Source organism: Gopherus evgoodei, chromosome 2 (genome assembly GCF_007399415.2).
Source record: "Gopherus evgoodei ecotype Sinaloan lineage chromosome 2, rGopEvg1_v1.p, whole genome shotgun sequence".
In the NCBI taxonomy this organism is placed as follows: domain Eukaryota; kingdom Metazoa; phylum Chordata; order Testudines; family Testudinidae; genus Gopherus; species Gopherus evgoodei.
Genome location: NC_044323.1, coordinates 40,534,200 through 40,560,424, shown reverse-complemented (window position 1 = coordinate 40,560,424; position 26,225 = coordinate 40,534,200). Strand labels below are relative to the sequence as shown.

General features: G+C 40.4%; 1 protein-coding gene and 1 long non-coding RNA gene across 2 annotated transcripts in view; one reads left to right on the top strand and one right to left on the bottom strand.

Moving 5' to 3' along the window:
* The window catches only part of CUBN (cubilin), a 224,183-nt gene that overhangs the window by 156,090 nt on the left and 41,868 nt on the right, over positions 1-26,225 (bottom strand). Inside the window, exons 18-26 of the mRNA XM_030550449.1 lie at positions 25,174-25,352; positions 24,357-24,519; positions 23,862-24,078; positions 22,766-22,896; positions 10,950-11,136; positions 6,366-6,526; positions 5,196-5,377; positions 4,390-4,546; positions 1,196-1,383 (exon numbers count right to left, since the gene is read on the bottom strand). Of these exons, the coding sequence (XP_030406309.1) occupies positions 1,196-1,383; positions 4,390-4,546; positions 5,196-5,377; positions 6,366-6,526; positions 10,950-11,136; positions 22,766-22,896; positions 23,862-24,078; positions 24,357-24,519; positions 25,174-25,352 (1,565 nt within the window). The remainder of the gene's footprint in view (positions 1-1,195; positions 1,384-4,389; positions 4,547-5,195; positions 5,378-6,365; positions 6,527-10,949; positions 11,137-22,765; positions 22,897-23,861; positions 24,079-24,356; positions 24,520-25,173; positions 25,353-26,225) is intronic.
* LOC115645581 lies at positions 16,077-25,955 on the top strand. The gene is made up of 2 exons (XR_003998778.1): positions 16,077-16,164; positions 24,178-25,955. It is a non-coding gene; the product is annotated as an uncharacterized LOC115645581 (long non-coding RNA).

The window sequence follows — 26,225 nt, the reverse complement described above, 5'->3', positions numbered from 1 at the left end:
TTAACACAGTTCTATGACTATTTTCTCCTGTGTTTTTGCCCTTTTTAGTAAATTCATTCCATTTTTCTTTCATCAAACAAACTAGGAATTACTAAAACAAAGTTCCCCACATCCACATCACCCCCTCCTCCTCCCACCAACGTGTTCTATTTCTGTTTCTTAAAATGTCCATCAAGCCCTCTTGAGTCTGGCACTATCCAGCCATGGCTCCTGGAATACTGTCTTCTAGCAGCCATCTTTTTCTTTCAGGGCTTTCTACTGTACTCATGGCCTCTGCCCTTCACTGGCCAGTTTTCACCAGTTTATTACCAGTTTTTCAACTTTGGAAACTGGCACACTAAATGGACAAGGATGTAGGATATTAAGATGGAATGGACCAACAGGCCTAGCAGAGCTGTCACCTGACTTTCAGCAAGACCAGCCCCCAAATCACTAGGTATGCCTAAAAGAATACTATGAACCTTTGGATATCCACCACTTCATTGTCAGCTTCCTGGCTCCAAATAGCTATAATACTATTCAAAACTTTGGGATATAGTCCCTTAGGGTGAAATTCTCCCCTATGCAAAGCTTAAGTGGTGAATAAGTGCTTTGTGTTAGCCTCCTGTACAGGGGTGAATTTCACTGTTAGAGAGGCTGTGTTAATTCAGCAAGAACCCTTACGCGCATGCTGAATTTGAGTTTAAGGCTACCCCTACTCTGCAAAACACTTCAACGTGTGTTTAATTTCAAGTCACTGATACTCAAGCATATGCTTACAGCCTTGCTGAACAGGGATACACAAACACACACGTAAGTGCTTTGTTGAATTGGTAGCATACGTTATATTACCCATGGTAAAATAATGTTAAGATGTCCAACTATTCTTCGCAGTGAGTATGTCTCTAGCTCACACGGTATCATGACATGCTCAGACATGTTCCCCTTGGAAACTGATGAACAGTCAGGTTCACTAACAGGTTCTGATTCCATCTTCTGATTTTAGCTGTTCACTAGAGTTCGAAGTACTAAATGACTAAAACTGATAGACATACAGGTAAGATATACAATGTAATCACTAACAATTAGAGTTTCTTTACTTGTTCTTCTAACAAAATATTTCTAATTTGAAAAAAATGAGGGCATGCTGTATTTTCAGTGCCTATTCTCCATGAAAGGAACTGATTTACATGTGGTCTGGAATTTGGATTCATACCTTCAAATAGTCCAGATGACAGTTTGATCCTTCTTCTACATCAAAGGATGTAAAGCTGTAGTTAAGTGTATTGCCAGTTGTAGTTTGGATAGTCCAGCTGCAGTGTTCATTTAGAGGGTAATTGTTTGGATAATTTAAACTTTCCAAGATGCCTTGGCTACGGTTGGCAATCACTATTCCTTGGCAAACTGGGAGAATAAAACAGTAATAAATTATACTTTGTATACTGCTTTCCATCCCAGGATCTCAAATTATCTACAAATACTATTGAATAAAGCCTAATAATACTGCCATGAGGTAGGTACTATTATACCTATTTTACAGAGAAGGAAATTGAGAAAGAGAGAGGTAAGTGATTTTCCCAAGGACACACAGGTATGAGGAACAAAATCCAGACATCCCAACTACAAGTCGTTCAATAATAAGAATATCCTTCCTCCCAAGTAATACTAGAATCATAAGCTGATTTCCCCCATTATTCTACATACTCTTTTTGCCTATCTTTCTTTGTTTCCAATGCAAAATTATTCTCTAAAACACCTATTTATATTATTTTTAAATGCAATGTATCATCTAGCTAAATAAGTCACTTCGAACCAATTTACAGTGGCTGGAGCTGCATTTAGACACAGTACTGCAAACTCACATACCATTTCAGTGAACTAGGAAAAAAAAAAGATTACACATGGCCAGAAAGATGAATGAAATTAGTTGGCTTGTGTTGGACATCCTAATTGGTTTAACATGCTGGAAGTCAGCGTGAAGTTCTTAATAATACTTTCCCTGGTTAGTCATCAAGCAGAGATCTAGAAAAGGATTTGGGGATTTTGACTGGGATAAAGAGTTTTTCCCTCTGAGGGGACAGAGGGGGATTGAAAAGAAGGTATAGAAAGGGCACAGAGCAGCCATGCTGTTGGATCAGTGATTCTCATTTTCCTGAATCTGGATTCCACTGGACTCAGAGACTATCAATATGAGTAAATGCTGTGCTGCAGAGCATACTGTATTTGGTTACTCCATATAAATGTGTACATGGGAGCAGAATAAGATGAAGGGGGTGGCAGGGAGTTAACAGGGGAGTCTCTATCTGATCACTCTGACACTAAGTAGCTCCCCAAGAGGGCTAACTGGGGAATGAAATGTGATTAGCTACTCAGGACAGCGGGCTGGGTGAGCTAAAGGATTAATTAACCCATCAGCTGAGGACTAGGAGAAAGGCACAGGAAGGTTGTGCAAGGGGAACAGGGCTGGCTGAGCCAGTCTCACAGAGCTCTCAGTTCAAGGAGACATTCACTCTTCTTGGGCCCTAGGAAACGGGCTGAAGATACAAGGGACATTGTACATAGTATTGACGTTTAAAACTATAAAGGCATTGGTGGAGACATCTGAAATAAACAGCCCGGTGTGGATATTCATCTAGTGCAGTCTGAGAAGGTTTCTGTGGTGCAAGAAAGTCACTGGGAAAGTGGCATAGCCCTGAATTGGAAGATAGCCAGGGACAATACCCAGTGAACGGGTCCAGTGAGACTTTGATATCCTGGAAGGAGACAATTATAGTCACTTGGCTATAGAGCCAAGCCATAAAGAGGGAGAACCCTGAGTCATGAAGAGGAAGCACTGTTACTACTGGAGTATGAGAAGGGCCACAGAATAAATGAGAGACTGAAGGGGGCATCAGACCAGGCAGAATTCTTCCACAGATGCAGTCACAAGCGGACTTCTCAGCAGTGACTAGAGAATCCCATGACAGTCCTCTTTAAAAGGACGTAGCTACAAGGGTTTTTCTAATCAAGAGTCTTACTTGGTGGCATGTAAAGAATATGCTGCAAGACTGTGGGATTCCTTTAAGGGATGACTGAGCCAGTCAAAGTTAAAAAAAAATGCACCACACAAATACAAAATAAACTTGAATATCCTTGGCTTTTCAAACGTTTTGATTAGAAACAGTGGGGTATAATCATTTACTGTAATTCAAACCCAGAGGAATTCCCAGCTACAGCCTTCTCTTTAAACCTACAAGTTCTCTCAAGATGACAAGTCATCTTCAGGATATTCAGAAATTAACTGTAATGCTGTTTATACTTAGTGACATATCAAAAGTTTACCTAATCCATATGGCACATAATGTATTGCACAAGAAGAAAATTAAATATTGGGACAATATTCAAGATTATGGAGAAAATCCAGAATTCTGCATGATTTACAATTTAAAAGATAAGTACCAGCTATGAAAGTGTTATAAAGAGTATGGCACAAAATAGAAAAATATTTTAAATCAAAAAACCTAGATATCGTTCATATTCGCTTTCAGACTACTAACCTCTCCTCCCCCCTTCCCAAGATTTAGTGATGACTTTGTTTAAAAATACATTGGTTCATTCTTTAATACCAATAAAAATAAGTATAAAAGGAACTGATTTCTTTTTGTTGTGCGTATATTGTAACAAGCCGAGCACATTGATTTGTGGAAATGACACCTCCAAATGTTGGTGTTCTGCTCTCTGCAGAACTTCAACACTTTCAGGTACTTCCAGGAGAAGAATTCTTTTGCAAAGAAATTAAAAAATGTGTCTTTTGCAACAAATGCTTTGAAAAATGAAACTCTCAGAAATGTTCCAGATGGGCTTTACTAAAACCTATGGACCAGATTCCCCATTACATTTGAAGGGGGCCAAAAGGATCTGGTTGTGGCTCCTTGATCTTCATCCACCTAGCGTCAGCAGAAATTACAGCAGCAAAGGGGCTAATTTATCTTCCACCGTTGGCAAAATGTCTGAACCCTACACCAATGGAAGATCAGGAGTAGCTGCGCACTGTTCCACCATGTCCCTCTCATCCACGCACCAGCCCTGGAATGGCTGTGACACACATCCTCACAAACATTCAGTCCTTAATGAAAGAGTAGAAGGGGCAGCAGACGTAGGTGGCAGCAGAGCCAACTCTACTTGCTTTCCATCAGGATACATTCTCTTATGTTGGAATTCAAAACTAGCTATCTCTGTCCATTTTAAGTGCACTATGTGCTGTGGCCCTAGCAGACCAGAAAATCTAGCCAAATACTACAATACATGCACAATCTTTCCTAGAAAAGATTTCTGCTCACAAATGAGACCAGAGGATACAATAAGAAGTTTGTAGAACCAATACTGGCATTCTAGCGACTTGCCGCTCTCACTCTTCTTGTTCATACTTACTCTGCTTGTACTCAGCAAGGAAACCTCTACCTTCAAGATGACCATCTGTCCTTAGTTTCACATATAAAGTATCCCTGGTGGAGCGAATTGACTCTGGTATCTGATTCCCACAAAATTTACCCAGCATCTTAGCACTGCTACTGTTGCCATCATATACCTTTGGATAAAGAGACATATAAAAATCTTGAGGGATGATGATAGTAGTGAAAATTATTAAACTTAACACATTTAACTGATCTCTCATATATAAAGTAAAGGAGAACGAAGCTATCACATTTTATGGGGAAAGCTATATATGGAAAAACAGTATAAAGGGACAAACTTTCTGAAGTGACATTTCAATTTGCTCTTAAATCTCTCTCTCTCTCACACACACACACACCCTGTATCCTCCTCTGCCCCAAGATAAATCCTCTCCATAACTGTAGAGGTGGCATTCTAGATGAATTTTCCTACTTTAGAACTGATCACTTGGTGTGAATCTCTCTGTCTCTGTACATAGGCACTCACACTGTGCTCCCTCCCCCAGTGCAGGTGCTGAGAGCCACTGAACCAGCTGTAAACCCTGGATATAATGGAAACCACTTCAAGTCAGGGGGTGCTGCAGCATGCCCAGCACACCTAGTTCCAGCACCTATACCCCTGTCTGAGGTGGGGTGATCAGATGTCCTGATTTTATAGGGACAGTCCTGATTTTGGAGTCTTTTTCTTATATATGCTCTTGTTACTCCCCACATCCTGTCCCAATTTTTCACACTTGCTGTCTGGTCACCCTAATCTGAGGAAGAGAGAGAGACTGTACATACAGCAAGGTAATCAGAGCTGCATTTTGGATGAAACTCCAAGTGGAACTGTTTAAACTGGATTTCAAATGGGCTGCCTCGGCTTGACTTCAACAACCAGTAGCATTCTGAATTGTGGTAGTAAGGCATAGGATAGTTGGGAGACATGAACATGCCAGATGAAGTTGTGAGGGTCCCACCACAGCCTAAAAAGAACAAAGAGAACCATAATTAACTGCATTAAACCTCACCAGTCTCTGTCCCATAAAGAGACTTTATGCTTAGTTCTCTACTCTGCTACTGTAACTCTCCTTTACCCAATGAAATGCTTCACAGCAGGGGGCTACCTCACAGGATTATACACATTTTAGAGCCCCTTGGGAAAATTCTAACCTCAGGCAAGAGATGTGTCCTGCTGGAATTACACTTCAGCAAAAGTACAAATCGTCTGCTAATGAATGTATTACATCCATTAGCATGAGACTTTCCATGGTTACTGATGCCATGGCAATGAGTTTATAGCTCTTTTTAAAGGGACTTTAGGTTTATCCTCATACTTTCCCTTCCTTCTTGCCACAATTATGTGACAGAAACTAGAAAATACACAATAATAACTGCACTTCGATAGCATGTTTCCCTGCGGATCTTAAAGTATTTTATGACTATTAGCTAATTAATCCTAACAGCAATCCTTTGAGATAGCTATTACCATACAAATAGTGACCTGAAGACATGAAAGGGTAAATGATTCACCAAATGTCTCATAGTAAGTCAGTGACAGAGACAGCAACAGAACCTAGGAGTCTTATCTCCTGCTCTGCTGTTCTAATACTAAATCCTGCTCGCTGCCTTCCCATGCTGTATCTTGGCCCTTCTTCTCTTAGCACCATTAATTTCCTAACAAGCACAGAAACAAAGGATACCGGGAAGTTAAAATATAAACTAGAATATGGTGCTATCATAAATCACTTGGAGAAAAGCCCTTATTTATCCAAGAACAGGAAATATAGATCCCTGTTCGAAACTGCTTGAACTTGTATTGCCACTAATCAGTTAAGTTTGAGGGAAAGTATTAAAAAGGGATTCAGGATACATTTAGATGCAGGAGAGATGGAAAACTGCACAGAGGAAAAGGATAAATGATCTAGCAAGGAGACTGATCAAATAGCTCCACCCTTGGCATTCTCATTTTACCTGTTGTGGTACCATCCCAGTAAGCTGAAAATCCAGTTCTTGTGCCATATACATCGCTTACAAATTTTATCCATAGCCTGTTACTATGGGAGATGATTACAGGAGGCAGAGCTGAACCACAGTACTTTCCAAGGACTGGTGATGTTTCATAGCCTCCATCTCTAGAATGAAACAGAAGAAAAGTCTTGGGCCAAACAGGTAAAGAGTGAGAAGAGTAAAAGAAATGTCTCCTGGGATTTCTTCAGCTTTGTCTTTAGCAGAAATACATTAGTAACTACTAAATGGTGCAAGACGTCTTAATCAACTACTTACAAACCACTTGCAAGCACTTTGGCCCAGCTTGTGAAGGTATTTAGGCACTGCTGCACTCAGCATCACAACACCTAAATGGTTTAGGAACCTCCCTCTCATTTCAAAAGCCAAAATTCCATTCAGAGCTGATGAGATTGAGGTTTCAAAGTCCTTTTGGAAATGAGATTTAGGGCCCAAAATCTTAAATTAAATTAAGTGGTGCAATATTGAGAGCAGCAATGCCAAAATATCTTCAAAAGTAGGGCATAAATCTCAACAATCTCATTCCAGTACAGATTCAAAACATCTCAACATCCTGACAGAGCCAAAGAAGCATCTCTGGGATCTTCCAAGCTGCATGGGAAAGCAATGAGGGTAAAGCATCAGAGTCATCATGACTGTCCTCTATAAAGCAACAAAAGCCTACATTAGCCTGCCTATATCTCCAAACAGATGGGTTGAATCTTAGTTTTAGATGATTTGCTCTGGCCTCTATAGATGATTCCACAGCTGATGTTTCTGACCCTGTGCTTAGCTGGTGCTGGCACCCCTAATCAGGGTGAACGTGCAATGCTTTGTTGTACCTCCTGAACATATTGGTCTTCAGGATAGTTATATTTCTGCACGCGCGCGCACGCACACACACACACACACACACACACACACACACACACGATTTAAAAAACAACCCGAGATGCCATTTTAATATGTCGCTGCCAAAGCAGAGCCATATTTTAAAGAGAGAAATCCTGTTTCTACTTGTTTTTGTTAAAACATTCGGTTTAGCCTTGTTATGATAGAAGGTCTGTTCTCTCCTCTTACCCCACTGAGGAAGACTTAAACAACTATCTGATGTCTAAGGTTGTTGTGGTTTCTAAACTGTGAAAATGCCTCCTCTGACCCACATCCCCGTCTGCTCAATTTTAATATTTCCTCCCAACTACCAATTTACTGTAGTATTAAAGATTACATCAGCCCAGAAACTGGGCCAGATCCTCAGATGGAATAAAATTATATAGGTCCACTGAAGTCAAAATACTTGCGATAACACACTCTGCATAACTCTATTCAAGTCAATGGAGCTATGCAGATTTACACCAGCTAAGGATCAGGATCACTCAAAAACTTCATTATCAACTTTTTCAATGTCTTCATGATGCCATCAGTGTACTGTCACTGAGGGAGAACAGTACAATTGATGTGCAGCGGATTACAATGCTCAGCAGAATCAAGGGTAACAATGCACTCAGCTCTACTCTTCGGAGCAATAACTATTGATAATGCTTAAATATGTAAGTGCACACAATGCTTTACAAAACATGCAACTGTGCAACATAAGAACAGCCATAAGGGGTGAGACCAATTGTCTAACTAGTCCAGTATCCTGTCTCTGACAGAGGCCAGTGCCAGATGCTCCTGGCAGTTGGAGGTTTAGGGACACCAGAGCATGGGGTTGCATCTCTGACCATCTTGGCTAATCGCCATTGATGGACCTGTTCTCCATGAATTTATCTAATTCTTTATTGAATCCATTTATACTTTTGGCCTTCACAACATTCCATGGCACTGACTTCCACATTTTGACTGTGTGTTGTGTGAAGAAATACTTCCTTCTATTTGTTTTAAACCTGCTGCCTATTAATTCCATTGGTGACCCTTCTTCTTGTGTTATGTAAAGGGGTAAATAATGCTTCCCTATTCACTTTCTCCATATCATTCATGGTTTTATAGACCTCTATCATCTGTCCTGAGTCAACTCTTTTCTAAGCGGAACAGTCCCAGTCTTTTTAATCTCTCCTCATATGGAAGCTGTACCATATCTGTAATCATTTTCATTGCCTTTCTTTACACCTTTAACCATTCTAATGTAACTTTTTTGAGATGGGATGACCAGAACTGCACACAGTATTCAAGGTGTGGGTGTACCATGGATTTATACAGTGTCATTATGACATTTTCTATTTTATTATCTATTCCTTTCCTAATGCTTTTTGGACAGCCACTGCATATTGAGCAGATGTTTTCAGAGAACTATCCATGATGACACCAAGATCTCTTTCTTGAGTGGTAACAGCTGAATTAGAACCCATCATTTACATACATACATGGAATTAGCATGCATCCCTTTGCATTTATCAACACTGAATTTAATCTGCTGTTTTGTCACCCAATTTAGTGAGATCCCTTTGTAACTCTTCACAGTCAGCTTTAAAATTAACCAGCTTGAGTAATTTTGTATGTCTTCAATTTTGCCACCTTATTCTTCACCCCCCCCCCCGCATCATATTCCAGATCATTTATAAATATGTTGAACAGCACAAGTCTCAGTACAGATCCTTGTTGGACCCTGGTATTTACCTTTCTCCATTGTGAAAATGGACCCTTTGTTTCCTATATTTTAACCAATTACTGATTCACAAGAGAACCTTCCCTCTTATCCCATGACAGCTTTCTTTGCTTAAAAGCCTTTGGTGTGGGACCTTGTCAAAGGCTTTCTGAAAGTCGAAGTACATTATATCAGCTGGATCACCCTAGTCTACATGGTTGCTGATTTCCTCAAAGAATTCTAATAGATTTGTGAGGCATGATTTCCCTTTACAAAAGCCATGTTGACTCTTCCTCAACATATCGTGTTCATCTGTGTCTGATAATTCTGTTGTTAACTCTAGTTTCAACCAATTTGTCTGGAACTAAAGTTAGGCTTACCAGGCTGTAGTTGCCAGAATTGCCTCTGAAGCCTTTTTTTAAAAATAGGTGTTACATTAGCTACTTTCCAGTCATCTGGTACAGAGTCTGATTCAAATATAGGTTACATACCACAGTTAGTAGTTCTGCGATTTCCTATCTGAGTTCCTGGTGACTTATTACTTTTTAATTTATCAATTTGTTCCAAAATCTCCTCTATCGACACCTCAATCGGGGATGTTCCTCAGTTCTGTCACCTAAATGGAATGGCTTGGGTGTCGGGATCTCCCCCACATCCTCTGTAGTGAAGACTGATGCAAAGACATCTTTTAGCTTCTCTGCAATAGCCTCGTTTTCCTTGTGTGCCCCTTTAGCACCTCGTCATCCAGTAGCCCCACAAATTGTTTGGTAGGTTTGCTGCTTCTGATTTACTTAAAAAATTGCTGTCAGTTTTTGTGTCATCAGCTAGTTCTTCTTCTAATTCTTTCTTGGCCCACCTTCTTATACTTTTACACTTGACTTGCCAATGTTTAAGCTGTTTTCTATTTTCCTCATTAGGATTTCACTTCCAATTTTTAAGACTCCTTTTTGACACACTCCACCTCTTTTATTCTGCTGTTTAGCATAGCTGGCATTTTTTGGTCCTCTTACTGGTTTTTTTATTATTATTATTATTTGGGAGTATATGTTAGTTTGTGCCTCTATTACAGTGTTTTAAAAATAGTCTCCATGCAGTTTGCAGGTATTTAACCTTTGTGACTGTCCCTTTTAATTTCTGTTTAGCTTCCTCATTTTTCTGCAGTCCCTCTTTTTGAAGTTAAATGCTACTGTGGTGGGTTTCTTTAGCTTTTTTCCTCCTACACAGATGTTAAATTTAATTACAGCATGGTCACTATTACCAAGCAGTTCAGCTATATTCAGCTCCTGGAACCCACAAGGAGAAAGGCCGTTCTTGATTTTGTCCTACGCTCCATGTAGGACAAAATCAAGAACGGCTTCTCTCCTTGTGGGTTCCAGGACTAGTTGCGCCATAAAGCAGTCATTTATGGTGTGAAGAAATTTTACCTCTGCATCCTGTCCTGAGGTGACATATACCCAATATGAAGATAGTTGAAATGAAGCCATTCTAACCTCCCTGTGGATTTCACAGTCCCTATCACTGTCCTGGTCAGGTGGTCAGTAGTAGATTCCTACTGCTATATCTTATTGTTCAAGCATGGAATTTCTATCCATAGAGATTCAATGATTCACTTTGATTCATTTAAGATTTTTACTTTATTTGACTCTATGCTTTTTTTCACTTATAGTGCCTCTCCCCAACCAGTACAAAAAGAGATGGCCCTTCTGCTGAGGAATAGACAAGCCCCACAAGAATCCATTCACTTACTCTGACAGCTGGAATTTATCCAGGACCATCACAGGTGGGAAACATAAGACTGGAATAGGAAGGAGGGAGCAACAGGGTTTTATTTCTAGTTCACTATCAAACCCTTTTTTGCCAGTTTCAGGTACATTTCAGGCTACAGCTTCTTGTTCAGCCTAAATTGATTCTACTTTCTTCCCTTGGTTGTGATCAGTAATGAGGATAACAGAACTAAATGGACTTGCCTGATTTCTACATAATCCGATGAACAAAACTTATTCCCTTCCAAGGTGAAGTTGGTGAAGTGCAGCACAATCTGTTTGTTGGTTTCCACTCTGATCCTGTATATGCACTCTGTCTTGACAGGGTAGTTTCTGGGGTAGTTTGGAGATGTCAGCACACCAGTGGCATCAGTGTATTGATGAGAGCATACTTTTAAAAGAAAGAAGCAGAGCACACAGTGACTTGAAAATACATCAACCGCAAAGCTCCATTCCAAAGATGTCTGTTGGTTATGAAACAGTTTAAAGCACATATTTAATTAAAAATAAAAATCTATTTCTGACAGACAGGAGACCAAACATCCTGATCTACTCTATATTGTAACTTATCTTGGAAAAATCTTATTGATGGAGCTCCCAATTTAAAGTAACCCATCAAACCAAAAACAGAATACAGGATGTGTAAGGGATTTATTGTATTTGATTTGACACGTTGATTGTTTAAGTAAAGCTTTCTTTAATCAATGTGCGTACAAAGGCAGAGGTGGTGGTGGTATGTGTGGTGTGGTGGAGGGTTAAGTATTTCTAGTTGCTAAAAAGGCTTTGATCGAACACTGGTAGACAGTAAAAAAGGACACTGTAATGGCTACCTTGATGATCTACAGTCAGCACAATGTGCTGCCTTTGAGTCCTGAACATCTGAGCAACAGAGGCTTAGAAAGCTACTGTGCATTCACTCTCTGAGTGAAAGGAACATCTCACATTGCTCTCAGGTGGCCTCCATTGAACTAAATTAGGAGCAATGTTGATTTTCCTTTCTAACTTCCTTTTTCTGTTTACCTAAGTCATGAAGGGGCACCTGACTGGTCACATTCTAACTGCAGGAAAGCATAAAATCCCTGATTGCCAGGACCCAGCTGTTCTCTCCAAGGTACAGTTCTAGAATGAGTTACATCCATCCCTCCTGGACCAACAAGAGGGCAACCATGACACTGAGCCTTGGCATGAAGTGGAAAATGGGATGGAGAAATGAGGGGATTTGAGAGAACCTCTGCAAAAAGAGAGAGCAAAGGCTCTACAAAAGTTCAAACTCTTGCTGTAGGACAGAATATAAGAGTAATGGAATGCATGATAGATTTCATGGAATGTTTCATATGTAGTCATCATGGTTGCATGTACAACATACAGCCTAAGCAGAGAGTAGAATGCAATGACTAACTATAACCATTTCACCAGGCCTTAATAGACCTCTGAAACCTAGTTTGCAACAAACTACTGCTACAGTTTAATGCCCTATACTTTACATAGTAGTGTAAGAACTGGTGCAAGCCACAGGCCCTTCATATCTGGAATAGTAGGACCACCATTCTGCTCTTATGAATTTAAAAATTATAACATTTAAATTCTTAAAACCTTTTGAAATGTGCATATTTAACTTTCTGAAATATTACTTATGTCAAAAGAGAGCAAAAATCCTATGACCAATCTGAGGAATAAAAGTGAAAAATTCCCTCTGTGTTTTAATTATCTAGAAAGATTAACTATGCCAAATGTGATCTAACTAATGCTTTCTAAACTGACAGTACAATACTAAACTCTTGCTTCAATCCAATACTGTGTTAGCCCTCTTCACTCTTCTTGCTGCTATGATTTACTTTGCCAACCTCTCATCAAATGAAAAGCTAACTTATGTGATCAGAAATATGACATGCACATCTTTTTACATGGCTCACATTCAGTACAAATGGCTACTTTAAGAGAAGTACTATGAACACTTTGTTCTACTCAAGGTGAGACGGCCAATGCTGCCTTGATGGCTTTACTGTACACATGCCATTTCTTTCATTTCACTTATGTGTCATTTAGAAAAACTGTCACTTCCATAACCATGCTCAAATGCTTGCATGTAATTCTAAGGTCAAGTTTGCTCACCTTCAATGAAATCTCTGGTACTTCATCAGTCCAATGTGCAATACCCTCACAAGTGTTACCAACTTTCATTATTTTATCATGAATCTCATGATATTTGGCATTTTTCTTCAAGCCTCCGATCTTAAAGTCAGCTGATTTTGTGATTTTATAAGGTACGTTTCTAGCCCTCATGGTTGTAGACAGAAGCTCAAAAATGTGAATCAAGTGCATCCTAAAGGCTCAAAACCCAAAAGGCAAAAAAAAAACCCAAACCCTCAAAATGTTTAGGCCAGTGTCATGATTATTTTGGGGCCTGGCTCATGATTTCTGAGTGCTTGGGACCAGAAACATTGCAGTTATACCTTCATTCAAGGGCTGAGACCATGAATACCAGGTTCCAGTCTGGAGAGTATTAAAACGGTTATGTTATGAAGTAATTTGCAGTGTGAATATTAACCAGCCCTTTTAAGAGCAACCACTGCAGTCCTTCCAGGGAGAAGATGTTCCAGTTTCCCTGCATCACTAATGTTTGCTTCCCTGAAAGGAATCCATTATCAAACCCGGGTGGCGATCCACACCGGCAGTTATTTTTTGTTCCACATTTTGTACCAGAACTCAAAGACTGAAGGAGAAACATGACAGATCTTACAGTAACTGTCTGACCCATGTCAGTCCTCCAGCTACAACTACATAGAGCCAAGAACACATTTAGGATACACTGTTGTAAAGATTATAAAAAGAGCAAATGTGCCAAATGGCCTCACTTGCTTACATGTGCATCAGCCAGCACAACTACTATTGTTCGCATTATTCTGGTTTCAGCTGAGGAATGGGTACTCATCTTTTGCAATCACCTCACTAACACAGCATCAAAAAGTCAGATTTTTTTGAAATGTGCTAGCTTCAGTTTGCAATACTAATGCGATCAATGCAAATTATTAGGTAAGCAAGCAAGAAAGAGGAACTCTGGGCCCTTTGCCAAGTTTCGGAATGCCTGATGCCATGATGAAATTAATAAAAGACTGGAAAAATATGTATTCCCGTTCATTTTAAATATACTACTCAAGTTCACTAAAGAAAGAAGAAAAGGGTATTTGTCCAGAATGATAACACATCTTTCTTTGCCAGTGTGGGAGGTTTTCAAAACCCATTGAATCTGGTTCTGATTTCCGTATAACGTTAATGTTTTCTCTGCTAGAAAAGGCTGTAAACCACTGCAACCTAGTACAACATTGCCAATATGAATACTAATAAAAAAGTTAGGTTTCATGTTTCTTTCTCATGTAGCCATGCACAATGCAGAAAATTATGTTACTGTCTGTTCCAATAAAGGGATATTCATTGGTTGCCATGATGCCTATTAATCCAAACTCAGAGTACTAAATCTTCGGTAAAATTGTGATTTTTCTTTTAGTTTGATCTTACGCTGCCAAAAAAGAACACAGATTCCCTAACACTTAGCTCCTTGTGTTGCGTTAGGCATATTTACAAACAAGAAAAATAAGCCACCTCTCCATATGAAGTGTGTTCCTCTCCACAGGCAGTAGATAAAGCACATCTGCGCTCAAGAGCCTGCTGCTGGCAGGCATTAACTGACTTAATTTTTACCAACCACAGCTGAGGGATGAGAAGAAGAACAAAGGTCCTTTGTAGAGTGCTTCAATCCCGTTATTCAGAAACACTAGCCACAGCAATTTAAACTGAATCTCCATCCCTCCTTGACTTCTCCATGTATATCTGCCACTTACAACATTCAATTCCCATCTTTGCCCGCTCAGCCTGGGAAAAGGTCCATCCCTCTCATCCCTCATTGGAATTACTGATAATGTCCATTGAAATGTTATCTTAGAGTTTAATTTACACTGTGCTATCAATTAGAAAGTTAGACTTACATGTCTATATTTTCTCTTTGGTTATACTTGTGCAGCCCTTCTGAAGCCCATGGAGTTTCATGAGTCTAGCTGAAAGCAATATTTGACCCCAAAAGTATAGAAAAGAAAAGAAGTGGCACTGAGATTGTTCATGATCATACTCTATAAATACCTTCCAGGTAAAAGGGAAATTTAAGGAAAGGAATTATTCCCAATCTCAGATAATAATAGGAAAGGAAGCAATACAATGAAACTAAGGAAGGAAATGTTAATGCTAGACATGAAGGCACTGATAGAAGTCTGAAGCCATATTTCTTTTGATACAGAATAGCTCACATTTGATGGCAGATACAAGGCTGGGAGATACAAATTAATCTGACAAAAAGTAATGCCCCGCCCTTGCAAGCCTCAGGCTGGATTGTCAGTAAGTGAATGGTTTTCATAAAACACGTGTACCAGCACCACAGTTAAACCAAAGTTAGACTGTCCAGCTACTAATGTTATAATGTCCAGCTACCTCAGGGGTGAAAGTAAAATACAGCTCTTACCAGTACAGGTCCCACTCTGTCCCCCACCCCGAAGGGGCGGGGCCTCAGACTGAAGGGGCGGGGCCAGGGGTGGAAGTAAGTTACATTTCTTATCAGTACAGTCCAAACACAAGCAACCCACCTCTCCTACATACTTCATGGATCCGTCCCATTGCATAACTTAGATATAGAAAATAAAGCTACTATTACTACTACCAGGACTGTCTGTAATAAAACTTTACTATTGGAATAAGCCTGAAAAACTGAAAACTCACTGTCACATTTGTTTGTTGTTTCTCTCCCTCTTCTCCTCCAGTCAGGCTGCCCCACGTGGGTAGGCTCCACATTCCCCCAACCCCCGCACTCAGCAGAGGCTGCAGGGGCTCCCCTCTAGCTTGTCGCAGGGGGACTGGCTGAGGGAGAAGCCTCCCCAGGTAGCCTGCTGCCTGCATTAGAACAGTTTAAACTTAGCTGTTCACTCCACTGTCTGAACCAAGGAATTCGGGGCTATTTCTGGCCTCCTTGTTAATTTCACTTCGGGTTGTTGGGGTGGGGGAGTGACCAAAGCCGGGGCAGTTCTTTTCTGTCCCCTGGATGAGGTGATCTTCAATAATATAAATTGAATATAAATGAATTGCCCCAGCTTTGGTCACCCCCCCCAAACAATCGAGAGTGAAATTAACAAGGATGCCGGAAATAGCCCCTAATCCTGGTTCAGATCCCGGAGTGAATAGCTAAATTTAAACTGTTCCTATGCAGGCAGCAGGCTATCTGGGGAGGCTTCTCCCTCAGCAAGTCCCCCTGCTACAAGCTAGAGGGGAGCCCCTGCAGCCCCTGCTGAGTGCAGGGGTTGGGGGAATGTGGAGCCTAGCCACGTGGGGCAGCCTGACTGGAGGAGGAGAGGGAGAGAAACAACAAACAAATGTGACAGTGAGTTTTCAGTTTTTCAGGCTTATTCCAATAGTAAAGTTTTATTACAGACAGTCCTGGTAGTAGTAATAGTAGCTTTATTTTCTATATCTAAGTTATGCAATGGGACGGATCCACGAAGTATGTAGGAGAGGTGGGTTGCTTGTGTTTGGACTGTTCCCTGCTACAAGCTAGAGGGGAGCTGCTGCAGCCCCTACTGAGGCGGGGGAGGTGGGGGCAGGGGAACGCGGAGCCTAGCCAGGTCGGACAGCCTGACTGGAGGAAGAGAAACAACAAACAAACGTGACAGTGAGTTTTCCCTTTCCAAGCTTTTATTAGCTTTGAGTTTGAACTTTTTGTTATGCAGCCAAAAGAGGTGAAAGTTAGCTAGTACTGAATGCTCCACTTATTTGCCGGTACACTACTGCACCTTTTTTTACAGGTACTCCCTACGGGGCCGGACTGGCTTACTTTCACCTCTGAGCTACCTCCACCTTTAACTCTGACCTCTCTGATCACTCAGTGACATCTTCTCTTAGTCCTAAGAAGCTGAGAAATCTCAAACGATAGTCAGAGTCACTCCCATCATTCCCCAGATGGGAGGGGTGTGGAATATGTATGTCAAATATGGAATTTGAGAACAAAATTTCCATCCAGAAAGCAACTGGCACAAAAACATGATAAAAGCTCTTTCCAAGAGTGACTAGCTAAAGCTCCACAAAGCAGAGAATGAAATGTAACCTTCTTTGACTAAAAACAGAACAGGTATTTGTGAATAAACAAAGGATAATTAAATACATATACAGGGCCCAATCCTGTTCCCAGTGAAGGCTCCAGCTGGATCCTGCAAGGTGCCAAGCCCTCTGTCCCCAGTCAGGAGTGAACCCTTTGAGAGTTTGGCCGTGATTTCATTTGGGATCAAGACCAGACTCACTGCATGTTGTCTAAATGTGGTTTAGCCAGCAGAAATGGAAAAAGAGGCTGATATTCAGATTCAATCTGTCTGTCTATCTATGCTGATATTTATATAGCCTTCCCCACATTCAGAGGTCCTTTGCATTTGGGCCCTAGACTCTAAACTTCTATCCAAATATCAGCTTGTTTCCTAAGAGACCATTTCCCTGACAGTAAAATAGATGACTCATGTAATATAGTAGAGGGAAAGCCCAGGTTCTGTTGCCAGGGCAAGACAGTTCCAATGAACAAGGCACATGCCCAACAGCTATTGACTATTACTCAGGTGGTATTTGACTGGCCAAGTAGCACTTATGTTCCTGCTATCTGGTATGCTTATCCCACTAACTCACAGAGTTCAGGAACTTTCCAGATAGCATCCCATGCCCCAGGCTACATATTCCAGTGTTCTGTTTGCTTTTTTGACCAGAACTATAACTTATACTGATGGTATCAAGTTCCATCTGCTGCTATTCTATGGGCCGTGTTCTCAGAACTAATAATAAATATATCACAAATAATACATGCCAACCAAAACACTCTTCCCCACACTATAAAGCTGCAAAAAAGAAGTTTTATTTTACATGAAAGTGCCTTTTCACTTATATTTGTTCCCTTTTATACGATAACATTGTTAATCTTTTCAATAGCTCAGTCTCTCTAGAATAATTTAAGGCCACTACTCTTCTAGTCTTCCCATTGGAACATCTAATATAAACCAGAACTACTTTGACCTATTCTGATAATGATTACAATGCAACTGGCTCAAAAATTGTAGCTGAAGAAGTCTGGAAGATACTTGTTGCACAAGAAACATGATTAGAACCACATTTTCTTAGCAGGAAAAAAATGTGTTAGACTTCAAAAAATCCACAGCACTGGTATATATCCTCTTCTTCTCTCAAATATAAATACATACTGCCCATGCATAATTGGATAGATACAAAATGAATATCAATCTTAAAGCCAGAAGACTTAACATTTGATATAATTTGATGGGAGTGGGTAATTGCATCTGTTAGCTACATCCCCCTAGTTCAGCATATGTGTGTGTATTTCTTTTACACCAAGGCAGCTTCAGAGTTCTTTGTTCTAAGATTAAAAATGAATGTCAGCAGGTCAGCATTCATGAGCAAATTTACAGTAATATTTTGTGTGTGCAAAGAACAAAAAAGGATCTTTATAAGGAAACAGATTTTAATTTCAGTTTTCGAAGGGGTTATTATTAACAGACAGCCAATGTTAGGAGGTTTAGAGAATTGGTTTGGTTCAGATAAACAGCCAAAAGTTTTGATAGTTATCTGATGCTTGTCCATACTTATCCAAACTGTAGTAGTTGAGCTGAAAAAACAAATTGTTCTGGAAATTATATTTCCAAGTTTAGGTCAGATTAAACAGGGAGCATTAGCTCTTTTGTGATATTTCTGCATGAAGCCCCAGCTTAAGCCAAAACATGTACATAGTGTAATATAAACTGTGGGGGAGAAGGGGGCAAAGAAGTAGCCATACATGTTCAGACCTCCAAAGTGGTTCAGGTATGGTTTCAATTTTTGGTGACAATTTTAGTTAGTTCTTATTTCATCCAACCATGGTCACCTATCTCTAGTCGTTATAAATATTAAATAGAAAAGGGCTCCCTAGAATGCTTCAGCTTCCCTTAGAACTGCCCATCTCCTTCTGAATTAGTTTGCTTTTGTCGGTCAAGCTAAGCTCTTGCTACTACAGCACCAGCAGATGCAGACACAAATTGTAGGAATTTGCAGCATGCTACAGCAGTCACTGAATCCTGGATGCCCTCTGGGGAAGGAAGAATTCCTGCCCTTTGCAAAAGGACATTTTAAATCTGCCTTTTTGTTTATAAAAGCTTTTTTTAAACTTGTAGGGGGCTATCATTTATCATCTGGTAGTTCAAACCATAAGAGTCCATTCCTGTTCTCCTCGATCAACTTTGGTTTAAGTTTTCATTAGATGAGGGGTTCTCAAACTTCATTGCACTGCGACCCTCTTCTTACAATAAAAATTATTACACGACTCCAGGAGGGGGGACCAAAGCCTGAGCCCACCCAAGCCCCACTGACCCAGGTGGGGTGCAAAGCTGAAGCCTAAAGGCTTCAGCCCCAGGCGGGTGGCCTGTAACCTGAGTCCCAACACGCAGGTCTGAAATCCTCAGTCTTTGGCCTTGGGTGGTGGGGCTCAGCCTTCGGCATCAGCCCTGGGCCCCAGCAAGTTCAAGCCAGCCCTGGCGACCCCATTAAAATGGAGTCGCAGCCCACTTTGGGGTCATGACCCACAGTTTGAGAACTGCTGCATTAGATTATTCTGATTTATATGTAGCCAAATTTTCATAAGAGAACAAATAATTGTCTCTCGATTTTGGGACACCCATTATGAGACACCTAGGGTTTCATTTTCAGAGGTGCTGTGGACCCACAATCAGAGAAGGCAGTTCCTCAGTCTGAAAATCAGGGCCTAAGAATCTCTAGTTGGGAACTCCAAACCAAGACATACCAAATGACTATGAACACTTCTGAAAATGTTGATTTCATTAAGCATCGTCAGTTTGCCTGGCAATGTATAAACTTAAAAGATGAGATGGTCCCTGCCCCCACGGGTTTATAATCTAAATCAGACAGGAAAAGTCAATTCAGAAAAAGCACTAGATGAGAGTTCAATCCCACAGCAAGTGTGGGTTTTATAGATGTTAAAGGGAAGAAGTGACAAGTTTGGTAGGCTTTGTGATGGGAAAAAGATAGAGGAGTCGAATATGAGACTGTTGCTGTGAGTCTGGGTGATCATGTTACTGTTGTTAATAGTGACACAGATGGCAGAGTTTGGGATGAAAGAGAAGAAATCCAGTTTCCTTCTTGTTGAATTTAAGATGGGGGAGGGACATGGAGGTGAAGATGGCAGGCAGATAGTTGAAGATGTGAAACTGGACCGAAGGGCCGAGGTAATTAGGAGATGTTACAGAAGCCATGAGCTCACTAGTAAGTTTGCCCAGGGAGAGAACAAAGAAGTTGTGAATAGAGCTGAGAACAGAAACTGTGTGAGCAGGAGCAGCTGCTGAAAGAGCAGTTGGAAAGGGATGAGAAAAACTACGAGAGTACAGACTCATGACAAGTAGCTGTTCTGTTCAGAAAATGTTCGTGTTATTGTAAAAGGCCATCAGTTAAATGCAACAGTCTGTGATACGGGGTGGAGGAGAAAGTGTCATATTAACCTCCAATAGAGTCGCTTACACAAAAGCATGGCTGGCCCCTGCAAACATATGCCAATAGACTGTTTTATTTTAACTTGCTCACGCTGATAGTCCAGCAGCTGTAGCAGCAGCCTAACAAAATGGGGGGAGAGTTTACAATAATAACGTATTGTTTCAAAATAAGAGGAAAGGTTTCATGATTTCTGGGTTAGTAAAAACCCAGAAAGTTTTCACACTCTAAGGTTTTTCTTAGAGAGAGAAAAGCTGCATAAATCTGTTCCTACATTAGTTTCAAACTGATAGTGGGTTCCTAGCTGAGATGTTTCCCATTAAATCTTAAATGCTAATGATTTTTCCTCTCTCAAAGCCAGATAACTAATGTATGAATGAAGGAGGCTGAGAAAACTGATCATTTGGAACATCTGGAAGTAGACGCTAACTGGTGGTAAAGCAAAAGCAATGGCAGGAAGCAAAATCTCTACCAGACCTCCACACACATTCCCAAGAGATGACGTAACAGTCAGACTGCCTGAGCTGTGGCTGGGAGAGTGGATATTTTGCTCAGAATCTAAAACAAAGGAGAATGTGCAGCTATTTATTTATTTAAAATCAAGACACAATTCTTAAACACGCTAACAGCTGTTTTGCTCAGGAACAGTAAACGAGCAGTTACAGGCATTATTCTACTATGGGATCTACATTTATGTCAAATACAGCAACACATATAGCTACAGAGATTACTGCTATGGACTTTTGATATTTATCTCATTAAAAATACAGCACACATACAACAAACCCCAACTGAAAACCATCTAGCTGTGCACACACATGACCCATGTGGTTACAAGTTCTAATTACTATTCCCCTCATTCCTCCACCCTTGCCTCTTCCCACTGTTTGCTACATGCACTCTTGGATCTTTTCTGTTGCCCAGGAGCTCTACAGGGCCCTCCTCTGTGTTGCATAGAACTTAGCACAATGGAGCCCCCAACCCTGACTGGGGCCTCCAAACTCAACTGTAACAGAAATAATAAAACCACAATAATGGGATTACGCACATGAATCTGTCCTACTGAAAGTGAGTAAAGGTGTCAGAATCGGGCCTTTAATGAGGCTTCTGCTTATACCAAGCTAATTACTGAAAACAAACACAGAACTAAAACTTGGCAAGAAGAGTTATTGCACTTTTCCTTTTTTAATGCTCTTTGATTAAAATATTTAACTCAAACTAAAACTTTGAACACAGGGGGGCAGCTATAGACACAGTCAGACCATTTCCTTCCTTGCATAAGGGGACCACACGTGGTCACACAGTACAGTCTGTATCTCACACATTGTCTGGGATCTGCTTCTCCACTGGCTGTAACTGCCCCTGCCTGTTTGGAGGTCTCGAAGCAACTGAATCTCACTATTTCCTGCTACTCTTGTGCCAGCCGCTCCAAACCAGCCCAGCCAAAGGCAGTGCTTTTTGCCAGGGTCTTGCTTCAGTGCCAGCAGTAAGAAGGTTGGTTAGCAAGCAAGATCCCCACCTAAATGTGGAGGAACATTTAAAGAACATTGACTGATTTCAGGATCCTACACTCCCACACTTAGTAATAGACAGGCTAAGCGATGTATCACCAGTGCACACTGAGTCAGCAGGGATATTTAATTTCTAAAACAGAACTGCATTTCCATGGGGCAGGGATTAGCGATGAGAGGATTAGCAACGAGTGTAGCGTTAGCATATAGCATTTCACCTTGAGGTTGCTGGATCAAATACAGCTCAGGTCAGTGATAACAAAGTTGCTACCTTCTGAATACTTATAGGTGACCTCTGAAATGGGCATGGTGGTTTTAACACTGTCCAAAGGGTCAGGCAGACGTACACATCACAGAAACCCTGCACACTAACCAGGGCTTTTGGTAATGCTCAAAGGTTGGGAGCAGTAGAGGACCGAAGGGCTTGGAGATTGACTTTGCTCCCCAGAAGGTGGCTACTCTGGAACAGACTTCTCTGGCAGGGCAGTGAGAGGAGGCTTGAACTTCCACTGCCATGCTGCATCTGTCCTACTTCATTCTCCATGATGTCACTCCAGCACCTTTATACCTGTGACAAGCACTCCTGTTCCTGTTGGGTTTGCTTGGGACACACAAAACCCCCCCAACCTGCATAGTCAGTTGAATGTCAACAGGACTTCCGCTCCTATGTCACTTTAGAAAATAATATTCCTAACCACTCTATGCAGTCCTGCCATGTCAGTGATTACAGAAACCACTGCTGTTGCCTAGAGACATTGCTTTCTGCCTGGCTCATCCCCCCCAGCTAGAATAAAGGCCAGTGAACCAAGTTGTAAATAAAGATGGGTGGAGGAGACAGCAGGGATTCTGGTAATTAAAAAAATGAAATGTGTCTTGTTTTTGTTAATGTGAGTTTACAATTAAGGCTTGACAGGAATAATCTGCATAACACACACACTTCTGTATTACCTGTGGAAGCATTCACTGAGATATAATTAGCTGAGAAACCCTCAGAGACAATGTTGTGATTTGTCACAAAGTATAGCATCATTATGTTGCCACTGCTGGTGAGTGATGGTGGAATTGATCTTCCACAATACCTATAAAAAGTCAAAGGAGATGCCATGTTGGAGTACCTATATCAATATTCTATAGTATCTAGATTAATAGAAAAGTATTCAATGTTCCTCAGAAGCCTGTAGCTGGGTCATTTTCTGTTGACTTTAGAGGGAGATAGATTGGTCCCCACTGATTACTCTTCCAAAAAGACTAGCTAATATGATGAAATAATCTCCATTATAATCCCATATTCACTTGCTCCTTATTTTCCAACTACTAGAAGGATGACATTTTTCATCTTTTGGCCTCAGCCCAAATTTGTATTTGAAATTTTGAACCAAACCAGTTTAGTTGTTCTTGAGTTATGGGAGTATAAAAATATGTTTCCTTTTGTATGAAAATAAAAATCTATAGTGCAATCATTTTATTCACTGATATAAACACACACGAGGAGGCATTGTAAATTGATCAATAAATAATATAAAACTATAAAGTCTAAGATTTAGCCCATGTTATAGCCTAACTTTTTGTTTATTCAGGTACTCAATTTTCACCTATTCTGCTTCTGCTACTTGGTATTAAAAATTATTTCCTTCTCTGCATCCCAAAGGAAGAAATAATATTAAGAGTGGATTTAAACCTGTTGCCATGACCTTAAAAAACTTACATGAAATTCTATTGCTAGACAATGGCAGATGTGAAAATCTGCGCATGAGATTGCCATCCCTTACAGAAAAGTTATTTTTTTCCGTCAATAGTTCACATCCCTTGGCTCAATAAAAGACTTGGAAAAACGCTACCCCTCCTAAACCTTGCCTTTACTATGTTAAATGGAATAATTGTTGCTGTTGGCCTGAATAATACAAATCTTTAGCTGCTTTCAGTAAAATGAACCTATGTTGAACACCTTGATACCAGAGGAACAGATCCACTGAGGAGCAAAAAGAAGACAGTGACAGCAGCTGTGTAGATAGGTAGATCAAATAGAATAGATAGGCATATTCACCTTCCAAGCCTTGTCATAGTACCATTGTCATATACTTCAAGATAGTCTCTGGTGCAATTGTAATCAAACTCCAAGTTAAATGATGTGAATGTCAGACGGATAAGGTGCCCAGGCTGCACTGAGATAGTCCACGCACATTTAACACCATGTGGGTAGATGATTGGATGACTAGGACTTGTAATGGTTCCTTCTGGCCCAGTGAGAGTCTCCCCACATGCTAGAAAGATTTAAAACAACAATGTGTTAACTAAAATAATGTTTTCAGAAGATGACACTTACAAAATCATGATTCTTTTTCTTTCATCACCTCTTTCAGAATTTTTGAAAGGATTCTACATTGTTTCTTTCACAAATGAGTTCTCCTGCTTTGTTGTCATACAACTTGACATCCCACTGATTACAATATGTGGTTTTCCTTTGCTCATCAATTTGAACTGGTGATATACAAGGACATAGAGGACCAATAGCCAGAGGGTGAAAGATCTCAACTCTTACCTCTATCTAATGGCTGGTATTCAGCCATGAACCCAAGATTTGTAGCAGAAGAGACTCTGAATTTGACATAGAGATAATTCCGTGTGGACTGCACTGCTGATGGTATATCTGTGCCACAGTATTTTGCCAAAAGAGGAGAATCTGTGCTGCTGCCATCTCTGACCTGAAGACAATGTATTCAAAACAGCCCATGAAAACTTGTTTCTGTTACTGTTAAGTAGTTATAAAATGTAGACGAATTGACTCAACACACACAAACTACAAAATAGTCTTGGAAACCAGTAGGAAGAGCTAAAAGGTCAAAAGCCACCATGGAAAAGACAGTGGCTCATCCACCTCATTAAACTATTCAGCAGCTCAGATCCTATCCAACATTAATACATATTTGTGTCACCAGCACAGTGGCCTTAAAGCTGCTGTGAAGGGGCAGCTGAACATTCTTCTGGCATAAAGGAATCAGATGGAGTAAAGCTGACATTCCAGCTGCCTGGAGCTCTTCACCAGTAGGTAGCACATGGGATACAAGGAGAGGAGAATCAGGCCTTATCTATCCAGATATAGTTATGCATCAATGATAGCTCCTATTATAGAAAATATAGATGGAGAAAGGTCATGTTATCAAAGGAGCATTCAAAAGAAGAAGGTTGACTCACCTAGTGAGTCAGCAAAAGATTTCATTTGTCCAACGAAATCGGTGTTTATGTACCTAATTACCTATTCACCCACGTTTGCTTATTGACAGACATAGGTACATGATGGAGGCGTGCATATGATATTTGTTTGTAATTCACAATAAGTATGTACTAATATGCTTTACCTCCACATAATCTGAGTCACAGGTAGTGCTATTTCGAATGCCAAAATCGATAAAATTAAGAATGACTGCATTGTCTTCTGGCTGGAAAATGATCCACTCACAGGTCTTCTGATGAGGGAAAGCCCTGGGATAGTATGGGGAACGAATAACACCGTCTCCAGACAATACACCCCCACAGGCTGCAATGAAAAATTAAGAGTTAGCAGCTGGAATGAAGGTTTACAAGGAATGTACATTGGGATGTAGATTAAATGTCATTTTGGGGGGAGGAAGCAAATAACCCTTGAAAACACACATTTCCATCTACTGTGGATATTTCAGGTAGGTTTAAGAGGGGGCTGTTTGTTTAAAAAGTCGCTGTTATGTGACTAAACCTAAACCTGCATAACTGAATGTGAAACAGCAGTGAAATCATGTCCATGAAAACTCCAAATGAAAATACACATTTGTCTCCTTCTCGAGATTTGACTGTATTTGGTTTCACAGACTTGTGCAGAAGGGATGAGGGAAGAGGATGGCATACAACAGGAGAGGAGTGGTCAATGTCTCATCCTTTGGTGGTGAATCTGGAAAAAGGAGTGTTGAAAGTGGACAAATTTACAAGGCAGAAGTAAAGTTATTCATTATCTGCCATATTTGGTGCTTGTGCTAGTGATGAGTGGTCTACTGTTGCAGAGAAAAATTGAGGTTATACAGCATGTATTTTAAGTTATGTTAAGGGTGCCCACTGTATATGGATAGCCATCCTTTTAAGCATTTCTATCAATAAATCAATAAATGTATTGGTAGATGTCTCAGCTTTTCATTTCCTTGCTTTTAAAGTTTTGTCTTAGGAATATTATGAGCAGATCAATCTTAACTGATATATGGCATAGTGTTTTTGTGTCAAAGAAGTAGATCAAGTGAAGAACAGGGGGTCGAGATCTCAGAAAGTGTGATATCATACGGAAAAAATGTGCAGCAAAACCTAAGAACAATGTGGGGAGTTAAGATGGGAATTAAGTGATATACAAATGCTATAAGGTCCCCAATCTAGAGGTCAGGTCAGTTTT